The 20373-nt window shown below is 45.6% G+C and overlaps 1 protein-coding gene across 3 annotated transcripts in view; it reads right to left on the bottom strand.

Moving 5' to 3' along the window:
- The window catches only part of KPNA3 (karyopherin subunit alpha 3), a 29670-nt gene extending 17086 nt beyond the window's left edge, over positions 1-12584 (bottom strand). For 2 of the 3 annotated variants that reach the window (XR_012715116.1, XM_075266024.1), the window contains exon 1: positions 12415-12584. Coding sequence is in view for 2 of the 3 variants with exons in the window: in XM_075266024.1 (XP_075122125.1) it covers positions 12415-12483 (69 nt within the window). In the remaining variant the exon portion in view is untranslated. Of the gene's footprint in view, positions 1-3624; positions 4042-12414 lie in introns of those variants that run through there. The other variant, XM_075266025.1, reaches the window with a different exon arrangement.
- Between the last annotated feature and the right edge of the window lie 7789 nt (positions 12585-20373).

Genomic DNA, 20373 nt, shown 5'->3' with positions numbered 1-20373 from the left:
CAGTATACAATGCAATATCTGCATAGCAAATGAGATCACCAAGTGTAAAGCTTGGGTAGGCGTGACGCCACTATAGTCAGAGGAACGGTGCCAGAGCCAAACCCCGGGAGCGCGCAGCTCAGATTTTGACTCATCAGCTATCCAAGGTGACTCATGGTTTATAAAATAGTGAAGATTTTACATAAGCCCAGGACCCACAATACGCCATTACACGTCACCCCACAGCAGCACGTCTATAAGGTTCCATATGGATTTCCTCTAAGATACGCCTGACATTTAAAGGGACAAGAATAGCTGCGGTTCCCGCTCATATGCCGGGTCGTATACATGTTCCTGAAGTAAGATTACATGGCCACATGACAGAGGAGTTTATGGAAATGGTCTCCTTGTTAACCTTTGTTGTGCTACAGACAACTTTTTGGCAACTTAGTGAATCCCAATGACCCTTCTCAGATGTAGCAGCGGGAGATAGTACAGATACCTAGAGGAAAGGCGGCCAAATACATTACTTAGATGTCGCCTGGACCATCCAATTTCAGCTGACAATCTAAAGTGTATGGCAGTCGCCCAGCTGTCCCCGGGCAGCAAGGAGAAGGACTTCAATATGTCAGGTGTTTTTTCTGGGAGCCGGCTTGTTCCAGCTCCCGGAAAAAGCAGCGAGATGCTCATTCTTCAGGTTGTTTCGCCTCACGATTCGGTCTGAAGACACTCCCTCCTCCCGGCTAGGCCCCCATTCTTTGGGCCTAAACCGGAGCGAAGTACGCGACTGGATGGCGATGCAGTGCACCGGCATTCAGACGCGGCTACCCGTTTTTCGAACCTGAGACGGCCTCCGGTCCAAAAAAAAAAAACTCCTTGTGAACTTACCCTTAATGGACAATCACTAAATCAGGGATCAGGAATAGTCTGCCATGAAACTAAGGCCCGCTTCACATCTGCATTCAGGCCATTTCGTTCCCCTCTCTGCATGCAAAACACAGAGAGAAAAGCGCTGCATTTTTCATGCAGAAACCGAGCAAAAAAAAAAAAATCACAGGGACCCTATTATAGTCTATGGGGTCCGCGGGTTTCCTAAGTTAACCGCTTTATTTTATGTGGCTAGGTTTCAGTTTGGAGGGTCCCCAAGCAGACTCCCCGAATAGAAACCTATGCACAGATGTGAACCGGGCCTACAACTCCCAGCATGAATACTAGCTCTGCTGTTCTAGCATAGAAGTGACTAGAGTATGCTGGGAGTTGTAGTTTCACAACAGCTGGAGCGCCGGAGCTTACTGACCTCTGGCCCAAAAAGTAACAGTGACTTTTCTGCTTTGGGAAAAAAAAAACCTCTAATCCCAACAGAAAAACAAACCTGAAGAATCTTGTCTAATATCCCTGTATTTTGCTTTCCTTTGTACTCTTCCTAGAAATATATGAATAAATGGACATTGCAGCATTACCATTGCTCTAGTCAAATGGGTGTGGCTTCCTAAAATAGACATGTCAGATGAGGTGAAATTTAACAAGCCTTTAATCTTGACTTCAGAAAAGTTAACGAATTTTTATCTCAGCCCGGATGACTCCGATTTCTAGGCCAATCTGGCCCGAGAATGAATGGGCCTAATCAGGTGGGGGTCTTGTGCCGTGGCGGAGTCACCCGCAGAATCCACAGCAACACGGGGCAGCTCGCTTCTTTTCTCCGCTACTAGCTAGTGGAAAAAAAGAAGTGAGCAGCATCCATTAACGTCAATGGGAGCCATTTTGTCAGGCGGATTTTGCTGCCAAAAAATTCAGTGTGAACTAGCGCTTACATAAAACGGTCGCAGTAGTCTGCCATCAGTCTGTTTACTGACCGACACTGAGGACATGACAGCATCATTGATAAACAAATTGCGGGGATCACTAGAGCATCTGTGCAGGACTGAAGACGTCACCATCACCTGACAAATTCATAGAAAAACTTGGCACAAGGATGATGTCAGGGTAGTCTTATTTTTACAGCCCATAGACTTACAGAAAAGTGGAGGAAGCACACAAAAAAAAAAAAAATGCAAAATTTCTCTCAGGTCATCTTGGTCCGTGGGAAAAAAAAAAAAGTATACATGGCAGCATTCACTATATTAGGCTCACCTACTTTCTAGCCTCTCCCCTCCCCCCTAGACATTACTCTGACAAAAAACATAGTTCATGTGAACAATCCCTTAAAGGGGTTGTCCAGGACTTGAATACACTGTCTACCAATAAGTATTTGGACCCCTGTGGTAGAATAGAAAAACAACATTTCTTCCTATCCAATAGTTGGTAGACCCCAGCAGATGCTTCCTTTTGATTGAGCGACACAATACTCCCGGATGCCTGGTGACCCTCCTGGTGTATGTGAGCCATCAGTTGGGTGCGGTTTCTCTGGCCAGTACTAGTCGCTCTCTATCTCCCAGTTACGGGGTCTGCCGACTTGCGGCACATTCCCACAATCACCATTCACCTTCTACTTCTATTTTGGGTGATTCAGTTCACTTGCTATGTCCCTTAAAGAAGGACCATTTCTGTGCTACCCCACAATTACCCCTTTCTGGAAATCGGACAACTCTGCACTTCGTGGCATCGTGCATGCGGCTAATACCAATGCGGAAGGCATGACGTACATCACTACCGCAGATATCTTCATTTCCTGGGTGTCCAAATACTTATTGGTAGACAGTATATATCTAAAAGTGATCAGTATCAGATCCGTCAGGGTCCAACACCTGAGATGGCTGCTGGAGGCCATGCACTAAGTATACCAGACGCACTGGGAAATGCGTGGGAATGGAGCTGAAGTTCCCCGGTGCCCCCGCTCCAGTACACAGAGCTCCATACCCCGACCCATCTGATATCTGATCGCAACGAGCCGGCCACCTGCTATCTATAACCTTAGGGAAGGCAGCACTTCCTGGCCCATCACTGCCCCGAGCCCTGAAATAGGATGGATTAGAGGTGACAACAGCTACTGCACACTAAATACGAGTGTCCCTTAAAGAGGACCTGTCACCATTCCTGACATGTGCCATTTTCTTAACACTTATATTGGCCGGGAATCAACAAATCTGAGGCATCGTTTCTTATAAGTCTGTGTTGTTCTGGGGACAGAGTTATAGGAAAAGACCCTCCGTCCTGTAGGATAACAGACCCCCTTTACATCTATATCCATAGACTGCAGTCCTTTAGAGTTCTGCGGAAAGGTCAAAGTGCGAGGATGGATTTCCTTCCCACTCCATATTTAGGTCATCGCTCCATACGTAACCATTGCATTACAAACCTACAGGAGAGCTTCGGTCCCTGCGTGAAGCCAGAACTATGTAAGGAATGTATGGAGCATTTGTTCATTTTGGAGGCTGAAAGTCTGACATTCATGTCCCGCACCATCAAAGAATAATCCAAGATAGAGACGGTTGTTCAAGGAACATTCCAGTCTGGATGGATCCTGGCATAGGAAGCGAAAAATGTCGAAATTTATGGAAACGCCTTGTCTGATATTTTCAAGGTCCCACGGAAGGACTCCAAAGCGCTGCGGAATATGTTGGTACTATATAAGTAACAAGTAAATTGGGGGTAAATATCAAGACTGGCGCTTGGTACTCCATAGTGGACACCACCTGCTGTTATTACCATAAAGCCGATCCCCAGAATAGCCGGAGGATACCGTCGTCTTCCATACACCGTCCACGAGAAGCTTCTCACCCGGAGACTCCTGCTCACAAATATGGAGGAGAACAAGTATAGCCGAAGAGAGGAAGCATTTGGTCATGTTCACACCTAGCAATAATAGTATGCATTCCAAAGTTAGGGAGGCGCAGATTACCGTCTAGTCTTTAAATAGATATCCAGATCACTTTCCCTCTGTGATCTAACATCATAAATGTGAGACGCTACTAATGACTTCCACAGACATTGGCCAGGGAGCGCAGGGCTAAATAATAATTTCCTGTAGGGCACCGTGCACACGGCTCTGATTTACCGTCTCACAATACGGGGTCGTTCATGTCTGTTGCAGTCATCGGATGCCAGAAACGGACATTCACTGCGGCTAGTAACGGGACACGGAGAGCCCCAGCCCCACCACCTCCTGAGTGCCTATGGGAGTCGATCCTACTATCACATCTCCCATATACCCCTATTCTAGTGATCAGGGCCAGCAGTCAGACCCCCACAGATGATACAATCATCGCATGCCCCGTCGACAACCCTTTTAAGGTGGTCATATCCACTGACTATGGTCATCTCAACCTGCCTACATATTAGAGTTTTGGACGACGTTCAATGCAGATGTCGGGGGGTTTGAGGCTTGCTCAATTTCAGGCGCCTTCACACGGATCTCTGAATGGTCTAATGACTTGTAATACTAAAAATAAGGGCATCGCTCTATGAACTGGGCAGTAACATCCTAACCAGTGACTCATATGCGATGCCAGAGCGCAGTCATGGTGACTCCGGCCTGACCTTTGTGTATCATTTTTTATAAGCGGGTGTCAGATTAATCTTCACGAAACATACTGACTCGGCTCACATCAGTAAATGGAAACTCTTAGTGCACCGGGCTAATTACATTACCCTCGTCAAGGAAAGCATTGTAATCCAGGACATTAGTTAATTGCCTATGTAAATGGGAAATTTGCCTGTGTCAGCAGAATCGAGGGGTGGAAGCAGATTCCTATACAATGCCGTACTTGGGGCTAGGACTTGTGTATTCAAGATGCCACCCTGTATCGAATAGAGGGGCGGAGGGAGATCAAAGTCTGAAATGTCTATTCGTTTAAAGGAGTTATCCCAGGATTGAGAATCTGTGTGTTCTCCGGATTTACCAGCCTGCGCCTTATACCAGGAGTGGGACTCCTAGAGGTATAGTTATCTATGGATCTAGTAGTCCATACCTCCCAGCGACATACTGTCCTTACTAATTATAGTATAGAAGGACCTTACCAGTATAGTTATTATACCATGCCTACCAGCGACATACTGATTATAGTATAGAGCAGTGATAGCAAACCTTTTAGAGAACGAGTGTCCAAACTGCAACCCAAAACCTACTAATTTATCAGAGTGCCAACACAGAAATGTATCCTTAATATGTGCAGATCCACAATTGCCCACAATTACAGACCTGCAAAATATGGTCATACAAATAGAGCTTTATAGAGCTTTCTGCTCCACCGTGACCCCCACACAATCCAATCTGCTCCACAGTGGCCCCCACACAGTATAATCTGCTCCACAGTGGCCCCCACACAGTATAATCTGCTCCACAGTGGTCCCCACACAGTACAGTCTGCTCCACAGTGGCCCCCCACACAGTCCAATCTGCTCCACAGTGGCCCCCACACAGTACAGTCTGCTCCACAGTGGCCCCCACACAGTACAGTCTGCTCCACAGTGGTCCCCACACAGTATAATCTGCTCCACAGTGGCCCCCCCACACCGTCCAATCTGCTCCACAGTGGCCCCCCACACCGTCCAATCTGCTCCACAGTGGCGCCCACACCGTCCAATCTGCTCCACAGTGCCCCCCCCCCCCCCCCACAGTATAATCTATTCCACAGATGGGTGCCCAAATAGGTTTGCCGTCAGGGTTATAGAGGGGCTCTTACCAGTATAGTTCTCTATACCATGCCTCCCAGCAACATACTGTCCCATACTGAATGGGTTTTTAAAGGTAACCGCTGGTGTCCACCTGAAGCCTCTCCGCGGGAAAACCTTTTTTTTTTTTTTTTTGGCTGGACACAAAGTCCTGCATGTTCAGCCAAAAAAACAAAAACAAAACGATGTTCCTGCGAAGGGCCTGCAAGCAGACATTGGCAGTTACCTTTAAAAACCCATTCAAATAAATGGGTTTTAAAGCTGACCACCAGGAAGCCTGTCCAGTTTTGCCAGGGGGTCAGGGCTGAGGACAGAAACCCCTAGGAATAACAGGGTAAATTGGGACACATTGGGAAAGGTCAATTTTAGATAGGCTATTCCACACCTACCTTCGTATGTAAATTGCCTCAGTAGTCTTTGAATAAGTTTGTCTTTATTCATATGCTAATGAGCTTAGACCGTGCACCGGAAGTGTCTGTGCACTGTCTGCTCTATGTGTATATATAGAAGAGGCTGCTGTGTTGATGACTCCTCTCTGCTGTACATACACACAGAGCAGACTGTGATCGCAGACACTTCCGGTGCACACAGAAAGCTAATTCGCTTCTGAATAAAAACTGACTTATTCAAAGACTACTGAGGCAATTTACATACAAAAGGTAGGTGTGGAATAGCCTTTCTAAAGGCTATGCAAGGATGTGCTTATCTAAGGGCTCGTTCACATCTGCGCCCGGTCTCCGTACTTGAGGTTTCCGTTTCCTGCCTAAAACAGAGGCAGGAGACGGAAGCCTGCAGGAGTCTCTCTCATACCTATTCATTTGAATGGGTGAGAAAGCTGTCCGGCCGTGAGCGGCGGTGAGCGTTTTGCACTCTCCGCCGCGAAACCGGGTTTTATAATCCAGACACAGAGTCAGACATGCAGTACTCTGTGTCCGGATAAAAAAAACCCGGTTTCGCGGCAGAGAGCCTAAAACGCTCACCGCCGCGCACGGCCGGACCCGGTCTATGGTTTACGTCTTCTGGCATGCAGAAGACGGAAACCATAGAACGGAGACCCTGAATGCAGGTGTGAACCTAGCGTCAAAATGACTTTTCCCAATGATAGAGCCCCTTTAATCTGATCAACACACAGACCGAGTTTCACGACTAAAACTCTGTCATGTGAATGGGCTTAGCGGTGGCAGCCCTAGACAGCGAGCGTGTGGTCCAGCTGGGGGAAATGTTTTACTCTTTAGCTAGATCGCCCTCACCTCACGTGACCTCCAGTGAGTTTTTGTGACAAATTTGGGTAAGCATGTAACACATGAATGAGTCAGTTCTGGAACCCCTTCCATGTCCTCGCTCCTAAATTAGGACATATAATGTATAAAGACAACCAATGCCATTAAAAAAAAAACCCTGAATACTAATGTAAAAATAAAGCAATGGCATGAGATCTCCTCGAAGGACCAGAGCAGGAGAAGACAACATGGGTAACCTCATGAGGAGCTACACTAAACTATCTCAACCTGAGATCTGGATGTTATTGTGTATATAGAGCCAAAGTATGTGCAGGACTTGCTTAATAGATTCTAGTATGAAATAGTCTATGACAAAGACAGTATAGGCGAGTATCCACATGATGGAAGACAAACGGAGAAATCCAGTCAAAAGTGATCTCCAGTATGTCGGTGCCCGTCCTGCCGCTCTCTATGAGGGCTTCACCTCATACACAACTACTTGGTTTGGAGGTATGCCATGCAGGTAACAGTGTTCAGCACAATGGTCACAGACCACGATCCAGATATTCTAGGAAAAACACAACTTATTGTCTGATCAACCATTTCTGGCTGCCATGCTCCTCGGGCCTTCCTTCATGGAGATAAATAATCACATGTGCGAAGCGTCTTCCACCATCCAAACATCAGAAAGGAAGCACTTCCTGTTAGTATAACCACACTCCGAGAACACAACTCATCTGTATGAATATATATATATATATATATATATATACACACATACATATACATACACACACACACACGCAGTATACAGGACAGCAGACGGCACTTCTATGGTACCATCTTCTAAAGCTGTCACTTATAGTAAGGACTCCCCCGACTGCTCATCGGAAAAAGTGTTGGCGTCTTCTGAGAAGATATTTGAGGCAAGACAGAAAAAAATATCTGATTGAGTATATCTCTATAAGGAATATACTCTGGACCGAGCCAACCTTATAGCAGGTCTTAGATATTAGGAAAACCGGCTAATGTGTACAAGGGCCACTAAAAGCACGGAGGAGCCTGCATCGTCTTATTCCCCTGTCCACACTGACTAAATACACAAGCATGTATGTATTGGGTGAAAACTATCAGGGCAAACTGCCAAAAATCCCACGATTACGGAAAGTGACAGGCTACATGAAGGAGACAGTGAACAAAATTTACACATGTCCCCACTGCTGTAAAAACAGATGTAAAGAAAACACATCATGTCCGTTTTTCATGTTTCTGTGCATGTTCACAATATCATCTGTCTGTCCATTGCTCTAAACAGCCATAGGATCAGAACACTGGACAGAAAAGTCAATAGAATTACAGATGCAAGTTTTCAGTCCATCGTCTGCCACAGGACAGAAATGACAGTGTGGATGTGACCTTAGTCTTTTAACATATACAAATACCAAATTTAACCCTGACATTAATTTAGGCCACGGATAAACCAGCATTATCAATTCTGTCCTTCACCCATAACAATAAATAGGGGCGGGGCCATGAATGTGATGAAGCATTCTCAGTTACAGTTGCCTATGACTTCCTGGTGAACTTGCTGTAAGCTTTTGTTTCTAAGCAGCAACCAACCTGAACAAGCAGCGCTGCAGTGTAAAGCAGGAGGTGGATTTCACTTTTGGCTGAAGTTGGAGAAAAAAAAAAAAAGCTGTTACATATTTAAAGGGGTTGTCCAGGATACAAGAGAATCCAATATTGTAGGTTTTTTTGTTTATTTTTGTCACTCCAGCGCTTGGTTTCCGTTCAAGGTTTCCACGCCTGAATCCGCAAGCAGGGATTTCTCTCTGGCGTTCCCCTTTATAGTCTATGAGGTTTGTGGATAAACTCTTTTTAGGCAGATTGGGTTTCTATTTTTCTGGTCCCCAAGCAGACCTGAAGAACGGAAACCCAAGCACAGGGGTGAACCTACAGTAACTCATTAGAATTTACAGGGAAAATTTGAGGATTTTTACAGCTTTTGGCTGCCCATGAGGGTCAGCTATTTATAAAGGAGTCAGTATGGGGGAATAATACAGGAGTCTGAGTTGGTGATTTGGTCTTCCGACCCCAAAAGCCCTATAGGTGGAGTCACTGATCCTAGCTGTGACCCCAGGCAGTAGGTACTGACCTATTAAAGGGGAGGTCACATAATATTACAGACACAGATGACAACTAGTAAGCAGAGTGACTTATTAACATCTGCATTATTAATTCCAAAAACTTCCAAACTGCAGACCCCTCGGAGGCCTTACTATCACACTAAGGGGTATACCCACGTGCCACAGAAGAAGGGCTCATAGTGCCCACAACAACTGGTGCTTACACATTTACTGTTCTAACCTGTGCAGGAAAAAAATAAAAATAAGACATGACCTGATTTTTTTTTTTTTAAATAACCCCAATAATATTGCAGTTTTTGGAAGACACTCTCTGCTCATCTCCCAGAGGAACAAAATTATTGAATATGTTAAAAATTCAATATTCCTGATCTACCTCCTCCCCCAACAGAAGAGAACATGGGGTCTTTACACAGACACCAAATACTCTTATGTATACATATGCCCAGCTTAAAAGGGTTGTCCATTTTTCTCTTAAATCGATGACCTATCCACTCAGGACATACTATCATTAGATCAGTGGGGGGTCTGAGACCCAGGACTGCTGCTGACAAGCTGTTTGAAGGATCCACAGCACCCATACAAGTGCTGGGACCACCCCCCGCACTGTTTACATTGTATAAACTGTGTAGCTTTATCCTATAGAAGTGAATTGGCCGAGGCTTTATTGACATCCCTGACCACTAGGAAACAAGCAGCGTTCAATATAAAGAGTGAAGAGGTCACGGCACTGCCTGATCAGCAGGATCAATAAAATAAAAAGTGGACAATCCCGTCCGAGGGTAATTCTTTAAACGTTTGTGGGGGCACCGCACGAAGTCTGTCAGGAGATCTGTCACTTCTGCAGCGCTATTTTTGTATGACGGATCCATCACGGTGTCATGACATCACTTATACACAGAAAACATGATGCCAGTGGAAACAGAGCCTTTACTTTAAAGACTATATTCACACATGTTCTCAGTCAGGACATGATAACATACTGATTGGGGGGGATTTATTCTGAGCGCCATCAGTGATGTAAATGAAGATCACCATAGGCAGCCTTTCCCAGGACAAATGGCTGACAACACAGAACAATAGATCGAGGTCAACTGTGCAACTTTTATTTTAGAGGGGTATTCTGGTATCAAGGAAATGACTAGCACAGCCATTCCTAGTTACTGGAGTACCCGTAGGCTTGAATAGATGGTTTGGCACAAAGGAGAGACTTTATGAATCCCTCTATGCCAATCCTCTGGCATAAGCATCTTTAGCATTTGGCCTCCTTTTGCACCAAAAGTGTGCCATATTATTTGTTCTACTCCTTGCTCACCACCTTTTTCCAAAAACGGGTGGAAAGCAAGGGCACGCCGGGTCATATCTCAGCCCGAAAAATTTATTAGAACTCACACCAGAAAACTGGCATTATACAGGAATCTTACGCCAATCCCTGACTGCTATAGACAGGGGTGTAACTGAACTTGAGGGAGGACGGAGCCTCTACATTCAGACATGTTTAGTGTCAGTGGTTATAAATCCCCCCCCAATGTCTACCACTGGAGAGAAGGTATAAGGACCGGTGATCCTCTACACACAAACCACACAAGTCAAAGGCAGGCCTTGAATACAGGACAGATCAGGACACTGAGGAATGGAGCGATGTGGTCACATGACCACCAAAATGGCGCGTCGGACGAGTATACATTTACATCAACTTAGAAATGTGTGAATAAATCGGCAACCGGACGTCACCGCGGCGTGCAGGGCCCTGCTAGCTCTCAGTTTCTTTATAAGTTTCAAGGAGGAACAACAAGAGGAACAGAATAATATGGAGACATGTAACGCTGCTGCAGAGATGTTATATTACAGGGCTAGAAGGATTTAGAATTACATCAGAAGAGGCAACAGGTTCTCTTGAACACCAAAAAAAGAAAGAAAAAAAAAAATTCTCCAAGTAATATACACAGTTACTTTTTCAGGTGTTCACCATTTTCAAGATCTTTGCTTGTGCTCAATGAATGAGAAGACTTGTTGACATCCACTGACTGAACACCAGGACTGCTGAAGCCCCAATCACATCAGTGTTTGGGGATGGGGAACCTATATGCATTACAAAGCGGTTATCTGGGAATTCCACGGACCCTATAGAGTATAATGGAGTCTGTGAGGTTTCTACACAAAACATACAGAGAAAACAATCCTGCAAGTAGCACTTTTCTCTCCACATGTTTTGAGTGGAAACCATAAGAACCCCATTATAGTCTATGGGGGTCCACGGGTTTCCTTAGGCTTTTTAATGCAAATAGGGTTCCATTCCGGGGTCCCTAAAAGGAAACCCGAACACAGATGTGAATAGGGCCTTAGACTGCTCACATCACACACCAATAAACTGTAGTAACCCCTCAGTAGCGGAGCCATATCTGTACTGTTGGTAAATAACACATTGTACGGTTTTCCTATTGGCGTATTTGAAGCATTACACTACATGGCAACAAAAGATCGCCTAGTCGCCCTGAAATTCGAGTGAATAGCGTCGCCCTATGACCAGGGGGTGCTGCGGCTTCTAGTCGGAAAAAAACCCACCGACTCAAAATCAGTCACTCACAGAGGTGCAATGAGACTAAATTCACATACACAGGTGAAGACACCGCAGGACAAGGCACAGCAGCTAGTGCCGCCATATAACCCGCGCCTAAACCTAACATAGATTGATATTTTGTAACTTGTGAGTCGCAGCAGTGAAGGCAATGCAATACTGTGATGTGTGTTATGGTCAAACTCAATGCCCAGCTGTAGTGTTAGGTTGTGGTTCAGGGCAGCAGACAGATGTGTGCAGCAGCAGAGCAGGACATGACCCGGCCACAGTGCCCGGGCTCCCACCCATCAGGCCGGGTCACCTTTCCAGCAGAGCCCCCGTGTGACAGCGGATCAGGTGGAGGGGCCGCATTCCCCACACTGCTGCCATCTAAGGGAAGATGGATTCATGGGCACTTCCGGAAATCCACCTTCATCCCCTGTGCGGGCCTGCAATGCAGAGCAGGGAGCGCGGCGTGGAGGACAAGGCTCCGGGCACAGCCATCACCACAGCCGGGGCATCCGCCGCTACACCGAGCTGTCATCCTGCAATCACACAAGCCGACCAGGCCCGGTAACCGCCTGCGGCCTGCACCTCAGTAATCCGCCGGTCACCTCCTGCGCCCTATAATCCCCAGTGCAGGGCTAATCCCTCCGTGCAGCCGCCTGATCCCGGCCTCGGTCCGGTACTGGTGGACTAGCCGGTCCTGTACACCGATCACGGCTCCGCTCCCTGCCTCACAGCCGGCTCTGCCCGGTACTAGCACCATACCCAGCCCCTAGACCTGGCCACACCGGCAGGTCACTGGGATCCCCCCCGGTAGGAGCAGTCGGCTCCCGGAGGCCACCATGTTGGAGCCTGGCAGCGCTAAACCCAGCTGCAGGCGGCGGCTCGGCACACTGACCTCTACATCTCTGCCCTTGTTCTTGAAGCTTTTGATCCGGTGGTTCTCCAGGCCGGCGCTCTCCGCCATGGCGGCTCTTTCTATTTCTTCCCGTTACCGGCTGCGACACCACAACGACCGCGCCAGCCGCACTCCCCCGCCCTGCGCGCACTCGCTTCGAGGAGGAGGGAATGGGGAGGTGGGGCGCCGACGTCACTACGGGGGGTGGGTGAAGGGCGGGGCTATGTCAATGAGAGGCGGAGCTGTGACTTAGAGGCGGGGCGTCAATCCCAAGCTGAGGATCAGGGGCTGTGAGGAGCTGATGGTGGCTATTCGTCTGACGCATTGTGTTACTGTGCACGTAACTGCTCTCCTCTTTTTAAATAAAGCTTCACTGAATGATATTATTTCCGTACGCTGTTGCCGTGGGTGATATGCTGAGTAATGTTTACTGTAAGCGTTTAATAAAGTTTTCCTTGAAACAAAAAAAAGTCCAGTCTGTGTTCTTGTGGCGTTCCTTTTGTGACGATCCTGATCACGTGGTACTGAAGAGCGCGCCAGAGGCTGGCTAGTGGGCGTGGCTACGGAACACGCCCCTTCTTAATATGTGTTTGTGGCCCTCCCTCTGGGGTAACCCCGGTGTTTCTGTTTGGAGCGGTGGCCGGCAGGTGACCGGGAAGAAACGGCTTTATCTGGCGCATACAGCCGGGCCGGTCATGTCATGGCGAAGGTCACCTATAATGGCCTGTGCACAACGACGCCATGGCGACTTCCGACAATAGCGCTGCACAGACCCCGTTATAAGTCAGGGGGCGCCATCTGTGTCGCATGACGGATCAGCTGAGGCATTCTGGAGCTGTTTTAGGGTGCACGGGGGGGATTCACCATTCTAGCTGCGCCACTTTTTAGGTGTAAAATAATTTGCAACTCTGCGCTATTTACTATTATATTCATAAGTGGTGAGTGCAACCTGGTCACTGTACTGGAGAAGTCTTGTTATCATCATCTATGCAGCGAAATTGGTGCAAATAGAAACATTTTGCCTGTGTGCAAGAATGCTGGGACGATGAAGGGGATTGCAGGGCAAAACATGTTTTTTTTTTGTTTTTTTTTATTATTAAAGGTTTAATAAAGAGAGAGATAATCCTGTAATAGTCCCACAGTGCGGATACTCAGTATGTTACAGCCTCATAGTAATACAGATACAGGATGATACACAGTAATATATTACAGACGTAGACACACATATGCTGAGAAGAGAAGATATACTAGGAGTCCATAGCAGCTAAGGAACAGAAGAAGGAAGACTTCAGGCTCATTAGTTCTCTGTGCGGAGTGTCTTCGCTTGGACTGATGTAGATTATACAGCCTGGTCGCGGTTGGAAGGAAGGACCTGTGATAGCTCCTTCTCACACTTGGGGTGAAGCAGACGGTCACTTACAGTTCTGCCAAGTCCCATCAAGGTCTCATACATGGGGTGGGATTTGTTCTCCCGTATGGAGGTCACCACAGACAGTATCCTTCTGTCACCCATCACCCGTACTGGGTCCAGGGGGCTCCCCAGGACAGAGCTGGCCCTTCTGATCAGCCTGTCAAGTCTATTTCTGTCCCTGGTTGATATACTACTCCCCCAGCAGGCCACACCGAAAAAGATGGCTGATGCAACCACAGAGTTGAAGAAGGCCCTAAGAAGTGGCCCCTGGACTCCGAAGGCCCTCAGCCTCCTGAGCAGGTAGAGTCTGCTGTGGCTCTTTCTGTGCAGCGCCTCCAGGTGATCAGCCCAGTCCAGTTTATTATTGAGGAGCACACCCAGATACTTATAGGTCCTGACTATCTCAATGCATGTCCCCTGGATCTCCACCGGGGTCGGAGCACCTCTCCGTTTCCCAAAGTCCACCACCATCTCCTTGGTCTTCCCAGCATTAATCCTGAGCTGGTTCTGCTGGCACCATTCAACAAAGTTCCAGTTTAAGTCTCTGTATTCCCTATCGTCGCCATCAGTGATGAGGCCCATATACCTTTAGCCGTGTATTGGGTGATGTCTGGGTGTCTCTGTGAGCTCCTGGTATCCTCTGCATTTTTTTACGTTTTTCAGCCTCCTGCTATGTATCGTAACTTCCACACTAACCCCTCTCACCTTACTCCTTCCTCACCCCCTCCCTGTCTCTTTAGCTATCTCTACCTTCTCAGCCCAACCCATATTATATACTTACAATCCAGAAAATACAATTTGGTCAAATTTAGGTGCAAGAAAATACCATGTGCCAAAGATGCACAACATTTATACCTGTCTATGCCTGAAAATTGGGTTAATCCGTGCCGTGCTGGGGTTTCCTCCTATTTTTTCACAACGTGTATTTGAGAGTGAAGCCAGTTCCTTAGAAGTCTTCTTGGAGACTGAATAATAGTTTGGAAGCAGAGGCTTTACGGAATCACTTAACCCGGGATCGAGATGTTGTGACCTAGTGTGAGCTCCTAGTTGGGAAGCACCCACCAGTGGTCGAGGACCAAGAGCTCCAATGTGACTTGTTGGCTGAGACTGAAGGACTCAGAGGAAAGAGCCACCGAAGTGGTGGATTTAATATGACAAATGTGTGATAAAATGTTCAACAGTCAAGTGGCGTGTTGAGAAAACTGCAGACTGTGTGTGGCTGGTATTGTGTACAAGAGGCAAGAGCTAGAGCACGAGTTTCGAAGAAGCAGACAAAATGGAGGACAAGTGACCGTTTCTCAAGAGGCCATTGTTAAATTGAACTGTTTGTTCCATTTATCTGGTGTCAGAGTCATGGGTGTCCAAGGCTCGCTGATGCATGTGGGGAAGAAGGGCTGAACCAGTCTCGTCCAATTCCAGAGAAGATATGCTCCAGTGCAAACTGATGAAAAACTTAACGCTGATTAGGATAGGTGTCAGGACACACAACAACACACCAATACTCTGGGCGCTGCTCACAACTACTCCAGCGCTGGCACAGTACCATCCTATGTATAGCGGTGGCTCCAGGGAAACTCCAGTACCACTCCTATTTAAATGCTAGAATTGCTGATCTGTGTGGGCCCAGGTATCAGACACTGATAGATCACATACCCTATGGAAAGGTTATCAGTATGAATATTCAATTTGTATAAAATTTGACTGTATATAGACTGTACATCCAGTCCCTGTATACTGGGTCCTATCATGTACACAGGGTATTTGGAATGTGTAGTACATGGATTCTGAATCGCATCACTACATTTCAATAGGGCCAAGTACAGTATATAGGACCTAGTTCCCACACTGAAGAACCAAATTCCAGTTTCTAGAAGAAAAACTAATCATAATAAACAGTAGCTCATGAGAAACTAAGTTGTTCATAGTATTGCCATGAGTAATGTAACATCTGCACCCCTAAATGGTATGAAATGAAACATCATGCCAAGTAGGTGTGCTGCCCACCGCCAGGCCAATGGATTTTGGGGCAGATTCTGAAATCAGGGGTAAGCACAATACACTTCATAGACTATTAGTTTGTATGGTAAAGTGGGGTACCAGACTGTCATTTATAGGTTTATCATAGTTTTGGATTGGAATAGATTTCACAAGTGAATACGGTTGTCATGTATCCTAGATAGATAGATATCTGACAAACCATAGGGTAGTTTCCACAGTAAGTAAGCGGCCATTTTCTTGTGGCCTGTGGGCATGCGCAGTCAGCTCTGCCCGAAGCCTACAAGTTTCACCGCCTCCACCGGAAGAAGACACAGGAAGACGACGTTCTTGAAGAAGATGGAGGCGGTGCTGGAGATTTCTCCTGCAGCATTGGGGAAGCCCCCAGTGATGTTTGAGCGCTGGGGCCCGCCCCCAGTGCTGCGAGAGAACTCATTTGTATACCAGCAAAAACCGGTATTTCTACAGAACGGCAGTGCAGAGAAGACATCTAAAGGTAGGAGACGAATAGGGCTATTCCAACGTGTTAGGGTGCATTCACACTGAGTAAACGCTAGCTTATTTTGTAGAGTAAAATTACACTTGTAAATTTTGCTATCCCATTGACTTCAATGATATTTTTTTACAAGTGTAAAAATACGCCTGTAAAAAATACGCCTGTATAAATACGCCTGTAAAATGTCATTGAAGTCAATGGGATAGCAAAATTTACAAGTGTAATTTTACTCTACAAAATAAGCTAGCGTTTACTCAGTGTGAATGCACCCTTAGGCACAAAAAATGCAATCTGAAAGGATCACTTTAAAGGTACTGCTCATAGCACTATGATGTATGGTACTAAGGCCATCTGCACTGCCCTTTTGTGGATCACAGCTAGTTGCTCTACTTCCAACATGGCGGCTGACATAGGGAACTGCTATCAGCTTTCTCTACTGAATAACTGTATAGAAGACGCACATGTGCTGGTTACCTATTCTGTGCAGTGTTACTCAATGGAGGCCATAGATGGGCAGGTTTGGTCATGAGCTCCTTTGTCAGTGGGGATCCGAGCACCTTGTAAACAGGAAGGCTGGCTGGACTACAATATATTGCAGCTTACAGCATACGTGTACTTGGGATACAGAGACTAACCCTTTAGAACTATGACAAAGAATGGAAGTCATGACGGGTTCTGCAGATATCACTAAGAGCTATCCATTGCTACGGACAATTATTAAAGGCACGAGAAGACATTAATCTGCTGAAAGTTTATTTATACAATCTTACAAATACAGATTCAGACAGTAAAACACATTGAATCAATGAAAAACAGACTTGTGACAAAAAATGAACACGAGGAAACAAAAAAAATCTAGATCATCCTGTTTGCTAAGGCTATGTATGTGTGTGTCATGGAGGCAGTGATCCTATTAAACCTGCAAGAAAGGACCATAAAGATTGTTGGGTTACAGAAACTGTATAGTGTAACTAAGGGATGTCCACGCTCTTGTTTAATGCACCCATTCCTTTCAATGGGACAGAGCTACAATCAGCCCACGTGACATCACATGGCCTGTGAAGCAGAAGGATAGGTAGTCAATTAAAGAGTCTTGGAAAGCCATTTAATTATGACATAGACATGTTCCTATAGTTTTCTTTCAGATACATTAGTGTGCTGAGACAATTGTTGCAATGGTGGATATCTCCTTAAAGGGCAGGTCATCTTCTTTAGACCCCTGTGATTTTTTACCTCAAAATCTGGAATGGTTTCCAGCAGAAAGTTGAAACTTTTTTTTTTTTTTTTTCCTGCTGCCATGCTAATGTTTGAGAAAAACAAATTGAAAGGACCTGCAGAACAAACCCTTTAAGGAAGCTGGTAAAACTTATTGACTCGAGTATAAGCCGGGGGGGGGGGGGGGGGGGGGGAGAAATGCAGCAGCTACTGGAAAATATCAAAAATTAAAATGGTCGGTGTTTTTGGGTGCAGTAGTTGCTGGGGAGGGGGTGTTTTGGTTGTCTGTCTGCCCCTTCCCTGAGCTTGAGGACTGGGATTTTCTTCCCCCACTTGGAATTCAACCTGGCCAAATACAGGGTATCTGCAGTGCTCCTATTAACCCCTTCCTGATGGAACAGGAGCACTGCAGATCCCCTATATACAGTAGACCGGGCACTGTCAGACACAGGGATACCTAATGTGTTTGTGTTTCACAGTCATTTTCTTTTTTTTTAAGTTTTTGTTTCTCCACAATTTTATGGGAGATTCAATACATTACTATTGTGGCTGGTCATAGACCCCCCCCTAAAAGATATATATATATATATATATATATATATATATATCTTTTTTTAATTTTTTTTTTTGATGACTCGAGTATAAGCCGAGGGGGGCTTTTTCAGCACAAAAAATATGCTGAAAAATTTGGCTTATACTCGAGTATATACGGGTAGTTTTTCTACATTATACCGCATTCCCCAAAATATAGAAGGGATTCACTGTCAACCAGTTACCATCCTGGACAAAAATTTAGGTTCAATTTACAGCCAAAATCCTTCTGACTGGTTCCCTTTAAGGGAAAAATATAGACCGTCTGTCACAAGAAAACGAATGATGGTTTTCATCTCCTTCATTCTTCTACAGTAGGCTTCTTTTCTGAGCATTAGGAGACACAGAAAGTGGACGTGTCACCCAGAGAAACCTATCAGTGTACAGTTCTCATTTTCTAGCCAACTCTCCAAAACTACTGCAGCTCTATTGCCATTAGTGGAGGAGCGCCATATGGGCCCAGATTTACTAAGGCAGGGCAAACATACGCTAGGATCATACTAGCATCAGTCTGTTGTTCTGGTCTGTCGGAGGATAAGGGGGAGCGCTAAAATAGTAGTTACAGACCCCATTGACTATAGTCATTTTAAGACATACCAGTGGATAGCTTTTTCGGCCACCATTGCAATAGATGTGAACTTAGCCTTAGGTAGTCTAACAATGCACCAGATTTATCACAGTGGCTGATGCTGGGTGATAATGCCACCTTTTAATTGGCTTAGTTTAGGCCCAATTTTTGACAATTTAACCACACACACAAGCACACAGATGTGCCATGTTTCCACCAGTGTCTACTCTTAACCACAATTGTAACTCTGGACCATAGGGACATATCTAAAGGACTTTCCATAAACCAAAATGGTGGGCCTCTGCTACAAAGACTTGAGAAGGGGCCAATACTGACTAAAACTAGTCTCTTCTGCCCTAATTTTCATAAACGAGACCATTTACCTCCTCAAGCAGGATCACTTAAAGACAATAAAGTCTATTTTTATGTAACTTTATAGAAAACTTGACAGAGGAATGACAAAATCTTGTTGAGCTCCAAATTGATCGAATCTTTGGTAGTTTTTATAGTAAACTATGAAGTACATAGCCGCAAATATACAGTATCTAGAATATAGTCACAGTGCATTTAGTCACAACATCAAAAGGTGCAAGCAAACCTCAAAGAAAACATAAAAAAATAAATAGATTTCATTGCACTTTCTTAGAAATACATTTCAGCTCTTATATTAAACCTTTCTGCACAATTCTATTGATCATGGACACAAGGCCGGGGGTCTTACTTGTCCAAAATTACCTATATACACATATTACACCTCAAATAATTCACGTGAACGCTCAGACCTCACCTACTGCAAGGCTACGATGTGCTTAATATGTTTAATAAAATAGATTAGTCAGTCTTAATTAACAATATACTAGATTAGTGTACACAGCTCCTAAGGAGACCCATGAACCTCCAGGTTTACATACTTTTCTAGTCCAATTCTGCCCCCTCTTCACTGATGGAAGGGACAGAGGATCTGACAACACATGGTATGTCTGTAGTCTGTAACTCATGGATACAAATAGGTCTGCATAGGTTATAGGTGATATTTTCCATCAATGCTATCTGGAAGTTGCTTACTCTAGGCTCACACTTGTGCTGGTGCTTCCGTTCTACAGGTCCACTTGGGGACTCAAAAAACGGAAACCCAATCCGATTAAAAAGTGGTTACCGGCGGACCCCATAGACTTATCAATAATGAGGGGCATTCTCTATGGGGGATTGCACCTGGAGGAAACGAGTGATATGAGCTGGGATACATGTTCAGGACAATGGGGAAGAGCCATTTCATGCCTTGTATGCCAGAAAACTGCTTACGGCCATGTGTGGTTCTGCACTACAATAACACAATCGCACTGGGATCCCCTTGGCTGCCTTTTGACAATGTCTTGCAGGAATGAAGGGAAACATTAAAACTTTATTAATTTCTAGGCCCATTTATCCTATATATGGATATTGCAGGGCATAAGACGGGCTAAAAGTGAAGCATCTGCATATTAAGGGCTCACTGACATTGCATTATCTGTGGCATGTTCCAATAAAGACTGAAAACCTGTTTTGCGGAAACGCAGCTTCTTTTTGTTGCAGATTTTGTTGCGATTGAGCCAAAGCCAGGAGTGGATTGAGCAGAAGGTAGAAGTCTAAGAACTTCCTATATATCTCCCATTCCACTTATAGCCATTCTTGGCTTTGGCTCAA

The sequence above is a fragment of the Leptodactylus fuscus genome, chromosome 2, assembly GCF_031893055.1.
Source record: "Leptodactylus fuscus isolate aLepFus1 chromosome 2, aLepFus1.hap2, whole genome shotgun sequence".
Classification (NCBI taxonomy): domain Eukaryota; kingdom Metazoa; phylum Chordata; class Amphibia; order Anura; family Leptodactylidae; genus Leptodactylus; species Leptodactylus fuscus.
This window is presented reverse-complemented; position numbering and strand designations above follow the sequence as displayed.